Here is a 9,704-nt window from a genome sequence, read left to right as displayed (position 1 = left end):
AGACTTCATTATGCTCATTCGGAACATGGATCAAAAGGCAGTTATATAAACAGAACACGGGAATACTGCATGGTTTAAAATTCGGAGAGCTGTGCATATCAGGATTTTACCCTCTCACCATATTTATTCAGTCTGTATGCTGAACAAGTAAGCAAAGAAGCTGAATTATCAAGATTCGAGGAAGGCCTGTGATACGCAGATGGTACCTCTGACTTGCTGAAAGTGAGGAGGATTTGAGCATCTACTGATAAAGATCAAGGATTACACCCTTCATTATGGATCACAATGCAATATAAAAAAGGCCAAAATCCTCAAAACTAAAACAATTGATAGCATCATTTTAAATGAAGAAAAGATTGAAATTGTCAAGGATTTTGCCCTGCTTGAATCAACAATCAATGTTCATGGAAGCAGCAGTCAAAAAATCAAAGGATGAATTGCATTAGGTAAATCTGCTGCACAAGACCTCTTTAGAGTATTGGAAAACAAAGATGTTATTTCGAGGACCAAGGTGCTCCTGATCCAAACTATGGTATTTCAATTGGACATTGAATAAGGAAGATGGGAGAAGAGTTGATGAATTTGCATTTTGGTGCTGGCAAAGAATATTAAAAGTAGTGTGGATTGCTAAAAGAACAAACAAATCTGTCTTGGAAGACGTATAATCAGAGTGCTCCTTAGAGGCAAGAATGGGGAGACTTCATCTCACATACTTTGTAAAGACACCATGCTTGGTAAAATAGAAGAGCAGCAAAAGAGAGGAAGGCCCCTAATGAGATGGATTGACACAGTGGCTGCAACACTGGGCTCGAGCATCGAAACAGTTGTGAGAATGGCAAAGGACTGGGCAGCGTTTCTTTCTGTTGTTCTTAGTGTCCCTATTGCTCAGGACTGTCTCCTTGGTAACTAACAACAACAACAACACTTCCCAAACAAATACTGATTTTTTTTTACCCATATCAAAAGAGAAATGTGACTCAGAAGCCTCCCCTTGTTATGTTTCTCTAAAGAATCCAGAGTCACCAGAAAGCATTAGATGACAGAGACATAAACATAACGTGTGACAGAGACAAAGAATAGCAAATACATGAAAACTTGACAATGTTTTAACAGCATTTGCCTCCCCAATCCCTTTTAGGTTGTACAAGCCTTAATAAGACCTCTCAAATCTAGCCCCTTTCACTCATTTGTACCCCATCCTATTTCCCCCTTTACACTCTCTTGGCCTTCCCCTTCATCCCTCCAATGTCTTTAATTTTTCCTTCATTATACAAAACCATTGTGCTGATCACAACCTGCATGGTCAAATCCTTTCTGATTTGAAGGGTGGGCTTCTCTTTCAAACACATACTCAATGCCATCAAATCGATTCTGGCTCTACTCTATAGGACAGACTAGAATTTTCCCTGGGGATTTCTGAGACTGCCAATCTTTAGAGGAGTTGAAAGCCTCTTATTTCTCCCAAAGAGCAGTTGGTGGTCTTGAACTGCAACATTGTGGCTAGCAGAATGAGTGCAGTTGAAATTATATTTCACAATACTTTTCGTTTGTTTTGAATCACATATGTACTCAGTTTCTTCCATGAATTTTTAAAATGATTTTCCCTATCTACTTCTTAGCTTTTCATTAACATTCCTCGGCTCCTCTACATTTTAAAATAAGATCTTATTTTAAATGGCAATCATGCCATGGGTATATTTTCATCCCTTTGTCTGTCAGGCAGTTGTTTAGCCGAGTTATTGTCAGCTGACATTGAGTTGCCCCTGACTTGTGGGAACCCCATGCACAATACAAGGAAATGCTGATCAGTCCTATAACATCCTCTTGATCGGTTGCTACCTGTATATCTGTGTTCCACAGGGTTTTTAATGCCTAATTTTGGAAGCAGGTTGCCAGAGTTTTCTTTCCAGTCTGTCTTAGTCTGGAATCTCTCTTAAACCTGTTCAGCACTAGAGCAACATGTAAGCCCCCAGTGACATTTGAGTGGTGGCCCGCTATGAATTTCATGAACCAAGAAAAGTCAAGAAGAAGCTGTGGGTACAGGTGAAGATAAGAATTCTGTCAGGGAACCTCCTCTGCTTTGCTTACAGTTTCAGTCTGTGTAAAGTGATGAAATTAAGACCTGTGTCATTTCCTCATTTTGCTTATTTGCATTCTTTTATTAAAGCTGATGAACTGACAGAGTAGGATATTCCACCCTTTCCCACCCATGTGATGAGGGTTTGCCAGGAATGGCAAACATTTCTTTACTTGTCTTCTCCTGATTCCACAGTGTCTCCATTTTCTTCACCCCAAAGGAGATGAACTCCAATTCTACTCTCCCTTGACTGCAAAGTTTTTGTTCAGAAAAATTCCTCCATATATTCCTGTCCTTTTTTAGCGTTATCTTTTATAAGACATATGATCCTGAATGCTCTCAGTTCCCTAAGCCTCACAAATGGAAAAACGTCTCTTAAAATCTCAACAAGAATTGCTTCCAGGTGAGAAAGTACTACAAAACAGACACATTGAATATATGAATAGTGATCATATTAAAAAAAAAGAAAAGCAGGAAATCTGTTCCAGATTGACGGAGACTAAAGATACAATATGTGATTCTGAACTGAATCCTGTAATAGAAGTAGTTGTTGTTGCTTTATTGTGACAAAGGACAAATTATAAGATAAACTGACACAAAGAGAAGAGGGATGGAAAATTAATTTAAAACTTAAATGCCATGTTTAATTTACTGAACAGATTAATTGTGTAGTATGTCAAAGATTATACCTTTTTAAAGAAACATATAATCTAAGGGTAAAGACGTATGAAAGGTGTGCTCAAATACTCTCATACATACATATGAGAGGGTACCCAAAGAACACCAGGAAAAAAAGCACCACTAGGCAGAACTTTTGTAGTATGCTTTCTCCCCACTAGGTTAGAGTCCAGCAACACACACTGAGTTCGCGCATCCAGTGGCGTTGACTGGGAAAATTCTCTCGGACCACAGTGAACTTTTCCATAAAAGCAATTTCACTTAAGCCTTGTTTATTGTGATGCCCAATTTAAGAGAACAGGGTGCGGCTGTGAAATTTTGTTTCCTGCTCTGGAAAAATTGTTGTGATGTTGAACACAGCTTACAAGGAGAGCACTATAGGAAAAACTCATATATATGAGTGGTTTTCTTGCTTCAAAAAAGGTGAAATGTTTATCCTCTACAGGTATGTACATATGTAAATATACTAATTCATAAAATAGAGGTATTATCCTACATATGTGTGTAATTATGCATATATCTATATATATCAATACATTGAGGTAGTTGAACTTTGGGCCTCTGCTCAAGCCTTGCCTCAACAGAAGACACTTTGTTCTAACACCTGGCATTCTGTGATGCTCACCCTCTCAGCATGATCTCTGAAGACAAAATAGGTGCATAAGCAAATGTGGTGACGAAAGCTAATGATGCCCAGCCATCGAAAGATATAGCATCCGGGGTCTTAGAAGCTTGAAGTTAAACAAGCAGCCATGTAGCAGAGAAGCAGCTAGCCGATTTGGAAGAAGCACAACAGCCTGTGCAGTCATGAGCTATCAACACGATCAGTTGACAGGCATCAGAAGAGCCCCCCCAAAAAACAACAACAACAACAACATATTGTTCAGAACAAGAGGGTTTTCAGTAAACACTCAAAATCCATCTGTTCACAATGGGGCATTCCCTCACAGAAGGGTGACAAGGAAGGGAAGAGGCAACCAGAGCGTAGTGTAGCACCACTGAAACACACAATACTCCTCTAGTTTGTGCCTTCCTCACCCCCTACTACCATGACCCTGGTCCCGCCTTTCACCTTGGGCTAGACTGGAACATATGCACTAATACAGATAAGAGCTCAGGACCCACGGAATACAGGTCAGATAAACCCTCCAGGCACAGAAATGGGAGTAGTGATATCAAGGAGTAGGGGAAAGGAGAGGGGAGGAAAGGAGGAAGGGGAAACCAATTGTAATGATCAACGGATAACAGTCCCCCAGGGGGATTAACAACAGAAACTTGGGTGAAGGAAGCTAACTAGCAGTCAGTGTAAGATAGGAAAACAATAATAATGTATAATTTATAAGGGGTCATGGGGGTGGGAGTGGGGGGAGGGAGGGAAAAAAGAGGAGCTGATACCAAGGGCTCAAATAGAAAGTAAATATTTAGAAAATTATTATGGCAACATTTGTACAAATATGCTTGATACGATTGCTGTATGTTTTGTTATAAGAGCTGTAAGAGCCCCCAATAAAATTATCTTTAAAAAGAAAGCCTAAATGTTGATTGATGACAAACCTCATTTGGGATATCCATCAAGTTCCCGAATGGACAAAAATGTTGACAAAATTCATGCGCTTGTTCTGAAAGACAGACAAAGGACCATGGAAGACATGGGAAAGTTATCTGGACTATCTTGGAACTCGGTTCAGAAAAATTTAATGGAAGATTTGGGAATGAGAAAGATCACTACAACATTTGTGTCTCGGGTCCTGACTGACTAGGAAAGAGTGCCCAGTGGGATGATGTTGTGCTTTGAAAGAACAGCTCTGAAGCAACCCAGACTTTTTCCTCAAGGTCATTACTGGTGAGGAGACATGGTGCTATTCTTACAACCCCGAAAGCAAACCTCAGTCAAGCCGGTGGAAGATGTCATTGCCACCTCACCCAAAACACTCAATTGAAATCAAAGAGCAAGATGATGCTCATTTTGTTTTGTTTATCTGAGGGGAATAGTACATTTGGAGTTCATTCCACCAGGTCAAATTGTTATTCAAGCTTTCTATTTAGAGGTTCTGAAAAGATTACATAACAGTGTGCAACAAAAAAGACCTGATTTGTGGCAGACCGAGGACTGGTTTTGCCACCACAACAATGTACTTGCTCACGCAGCCATCTCAGTGTGCCAGTTTTGGGCAAACTACAGCATGACTCTCTTGCCCCAAACACCTTACTCACCTGACCTCACTCCATGTGACTTCTTTTGTTTCCATGAATGAAGAGGGACATGAAAGTTCAGTGATTTGACGATGTAAAAGAGATGAAGAAAAAAACAAGAGAGCTGCTGTCAGCCATCCAAACAGATGAGTTTGAAAATGTTTCCAAGAATGGAATTGCAGGTTTGACAAATGTATTCAATGTAATGGAGTGTAGTTTGAATGTAATAAGGTTGTTTTGTAAAAAATAAATAAATACGTGGTTTTGAAAAATCATTCTGGGTTTTTGGCATATATATGTATATATATATATATCTGTATATATGTATATATCATATATATAAAACCTATTGCCAGTGAGGCAATTGTGACCCATGATTACCCCATGTTTTACGATATAATTGTGCTCTACAAAGTTTTCAGTGGCTGTAATTTTTTCGAATTAGATCACCATGTCTTTCTTCTAAACCACATCTGGGTGGATTTGAACTGCCAACTTTTCAATTCGTAGTGATCAACCATATGTGTCCCCCATCAACAGAGCGAAAGAGAAAGTGGATCAAAATGCTAACAGATGAGTAGAACAAAAGAGTTTTGGGTTACTTACTTTCCATGCCACTTTTCTAAATGCTTAACTATTTCCAAATAAATGTCTCAAAAATGAACTATCTTGCCCTCAATTTGACCTCATCTTTGAGATTTCTGGCATTTGTTCCCAAGCTGTCACTACCCGTCCCAAACCCAACTCCAGAAGCGGGCAGCACTAGCTTTACAACACTTGTATCAAGTTAAGTTCCAGGCAAAAGGAAAAACAAAACAAAAAGCCAAAGCAATAAGCACATGCACACGCACAAACAGGTATCCTATTAGTCAAAGCTTCTTCGCGGATAACCTTTATTTTCTTATTTGATGCCACCAGGTGGTTTGTTTTCTGGAGTTTCCTAGCATCACGGTTTGCAGGCTTTGATGGCTTCCTCTGCTAAGTCGTTTACCACTCCTCCATTGGATTTCAATCTTCTAGAAATGTGTTGATATCTTTTATTGTAGCCACTCCTATTATGGGGTTTTTTTTCTTTTAGGACCTTACTTTTAAAAACACGTGTATTGAGATATAGTTATAATACTATACAGTTCACCCACCTCAATTATACATTGCCATGCTTTTTAGTATATTCAGAGATATGTTCAACCATTACCTTGGTCAAGTTTAGAACATTTTTCATCTCCTCAAAAAAGAAACTGTGGGGGGCAAGATCCAAAGATGGCGGCCCGCTGTCGGCTTCCGTGGAGATTACAACCCAGGAAAATCCTGAAGGGACAGTTTTGCTCTGCCCTGTAGGATCACTGTGAGGAAGATTCACTCAAGTCCAATGTGTTAGACGTTTTACTGAGCACGTGCTACATGCTGAAACGTGGCGCATTCGAGGCAGTTGGCGAGGCCGGGGCCTGTGACGCAGTGGGCGGAACCGCCCCTGGCGCCCTAGTTGAAGGTGACCCACACAGGCGGCGTGCTCCGGACCCGCCTCCCACGCCCCGCCCATAGACCCGCCCCCTTCTGGGGGCGGGCCAATCTAATGCCCAATGAAGAAGGAGGTGCCGCTTGATCGACATGTGTCCATCATCAGGTGGGTGGGGCCTAACCTGATCCTTGGCCGCTACTTCCGAGTTTCCTCGGGCCAGTCGCTGCATCTGGGAAAGGAAGTAGGAGATGTCGGAGGGCCCTGTGGCCACTGGCCTCGAACTTTTGAAAACGGGCAGGAGAAGAAAGGTGAGTACTCAAGAAAGTTACCAGCTGTGGGGTTGAAATTCCATTGAAGTTGCACCCTTTTGTTTCAAAAATAGATGCTTGTATACTGTGAGGGCTGATTTAATGCTCGAAGACCTGCAAAGAGTCTAACTTAGAAAGGTGCTTGCTGCAAACCAGATTGTTACTACCTAAACCTGATTGCTAGATCCTGTTGTAAATCTTCAAGAAGGAAGCAGATAGAACATGGAACAGCAAATGAAGAAAAGACTCAGAAAAAGTTGTCATAAGGGCCTAGGTGAAAAGGCCTTTGTTGAGACTTAGCCAAACCAAGTGAAGCCTAGTCCCATGCTGCAGGCAGAGGAGGAACCTGCTAATACAATGTGGGCCTTATGTGATGAAGACAGCGAGCACTCTAACACTGGTCTTCAGGCATTTGATGAGCCCTTCCCTGAGTGCTACATTGAATGCATAATAAGAGGTGAGTTTTCAGAACCCATCCTGGAAGAAGACTTAATTCTTAAATCCTTGGAATACCTGAAAGAAGAATCAGAACAAACCCTTGCTCAACAGGTTCTTGGAGAAAATTCACTTCTTGGAGACAACTCTCTTGAATGCTCTTTAGAATACGCCAAAGAAGGGACCAGACCAAACGTTTCTCAACAGTTTGCTGAAGAGAATTCACTTGTGTGTTCTGAGTACATGACTGGCAAGAAGCTTCCCCCTGGTGGAATACCTGGTGTTGACTTATCTGATCCTAAACAGCTGACAGAATTTACTAGAAAGAAGCCGAGAAAAAGTACAGAATATGATGATCAAAAAACACTCCCCTGTCCTCAGGGTGGATGTCCAAGGAAGTTTAAGGATAAGTCCTCCCTGAGAAAGCATCTCCTAGTTCATGGTCCCCGAGACCATGTATGTGCAGAATGTGGGAAAGCTTTCACTGAGAGCTCAAAACTGAAGCGACATTTTCTGGTGCACACTGGAGAGAAGCCCTACCGGTACACATTCGAAGGGTGTGGGAAACGCTTTTCCCTGGACTTCAATTTGTGCACACATGTACGAATCCACACTGGTGAGAAATGCTTTTCGTGCCCCTATCAGGGCTGTTCCCGGAAGTTTATTCAGTCTAGTAACCTGAAAGCTCACATCTTAACTCATGCAAAGGCCAAAATACAGGTGGGAGAGTAGTCCTCGAACAGGGTAAGCATTTTAAGGATAAATGTGCCTCTTGATTATTATTTCTTAATGAGTCTATTATTAAAAATAATCTATAAAGCTTTACTTTCAATATTACTAAGATACTTTTGATTTTAACTTTTTAATTTCCAGCTATTTAGCTTGTGCCTTTTAGGAATGTACCTAATATTATCTGACGATTCTAGAGATTAAAAATTTTGCAGTACATTAATAAATGGATGCGTAGTTACACATTTCAAATTCATATTGAATTTGAAAGTGGTATTTTTATGATTCTTTGATTGTATCAGACACATACATCATACATTTGATATACTTTTAATCAAGTTCAATCCATTTTACATATCTTAAAATAATCCCAAATATGCTAAATCTGGAGTAAAAAAAATAAAGCTGCTTTAAAAAGAGTTAAAAAAAAAGAGAGAAACTGTGCCCTTTACTAATCAAACACTTCCTTCCCTCTCCTAGTCCCAAACAACTGCAAATAGGATTTCTGTCTCTATTGATTTCTCTATTCTCTAGACATCTCATGAAAACTGAATCATGTACTATGTAGTCTTGTGCGACTGGCTACTTTCATTTAGCAAAATGATTATAAACTTCCTCTGTATTGTAGCATGGAACATGCACTTCACTGTTTTATCTGTTGTTGAATCATATGCTATTATATAGATAAGCCTCCTTTTGCGCATCATTTGGATTACTTTCACCTTTCAGCTGTGATGAATAATGATTCTCTAAACATTTATGCACAAGCTTCATATATGAATGTAGGTTGCCATCTCTCAGGTATGTATCTGAAAGCGGACTTACTAGGTTGTATGCTACGGCTGTGTTCAACCATTTGAGGAACTGCCAAACTGCTTTCCAAAGAAGCTCCTCATAGCAATTCTAAGCTTTTTGTTTATTTTAATCTATAGGACTGTAGTCAATGAAAGCCCTGCTTACTAGTCCCGACGTTAGTGGCTGAAGAATCCAATAGTTGTACCACCAGGGCTGCCTCCTAACCCGCTCGGTGGGTTAAAGTACTATCTCATTTTAGGGTCGATTGTCACTTTCCAGAGAACTAATGATTGCTTTCAAGTAATCATTAACTTTTAATGCCACTTTGCAAAAACGTAAAAATCATTTATTTTTAATGGCAACTTGGGAATAAGAAGAGTTAAACCAGTGGAATCTCATAATATGACAGGAAAATAAAAGTCATTCAAAATATTTGAGAGCATTTATGTAGCTGTCTCAAATTTTTATCAATAGGTTGTTTCTCACTCCTATAAATCTACATTTACAGTATGATTAAATCATGTCATGTTAGGTTAGGTGCCATTAAGTAGGTTCCAACCTCTGGTGGTCTTAGACACCACAAGTGGAGCATAGCCCTGTCACAATTGTTCCAGTGCTCGAACCATTTTTGCAGGCACTGTGTCAGTTCGTCTCATTGAGGACCTTCCCTACTATGCCAAGCCTGATATGGTTGTGTCTGCCCTGAAGGCTCCACTCCTGCCAGTTTTACTCCATGCATGTGACCATGGTCAACTCTCCTCTGAGAAAGCAGCTCCTCCTCAGTCATGTCTCTATCACCTTCTATTCCTAGAGACCCATTCTCTGGTCCTATCACCAAAAATGTTCTTCTTCCACTTATTAGGACATCAATATCTATGGTAGTTATATAATCACATGTCCGCTTGATAAATGAAAAGGAAGGGGTGGGGTCTAGCCTGTCAATCAGGTCACATCCTGGTGATTCTTCCTTGTGGGCATGGCCTCTCATGAGGATTCTGGGATTTCATCTCTTCCTCGCTGGAGATGGAAC

The 9,704-nt window shown here is 40.4% G+C and overlaps 1 protein-coding gene across 1 annotated transcript; it reads left to right on the top strand.

The window, feature by feature from the left end:
• The first annotated feature begins 7,039 nt into the window (after window positions 1–7,039).
• LOC142449202 (zinc finger protein 42 homolog) lies at window positions 7,040–7,882 on the top strand. The gene has a single exon (XM_075550863.1). It carries the CDS (start codon window positions 7,040–7,042, stop codon window positions 7,880–7,882), a length of 843 nt encoding a protein of 280 aa, XP_075406978.1.
• Window positions 7,883–9,704: the final 1,822 nt, after the last annotated feature.

Source organism: Tenrec ecaudatus, chromosome 5, assembly GCF_050624435.1.
Source record: "Tenrec ecaudatus isolate mTenEca1 chromosome 5, mTenEca1.hap1, whole genome shotgun sequence".
NCBI lineage: Eukaryota > Metazoa > Chordata > Mammalia > Afrosoricida > Tenrecidae > Tenrec > Tenrec ecaudatus.
This window is presented reverse-complemented; position numbering and strand designations above follow the sequence as displayed.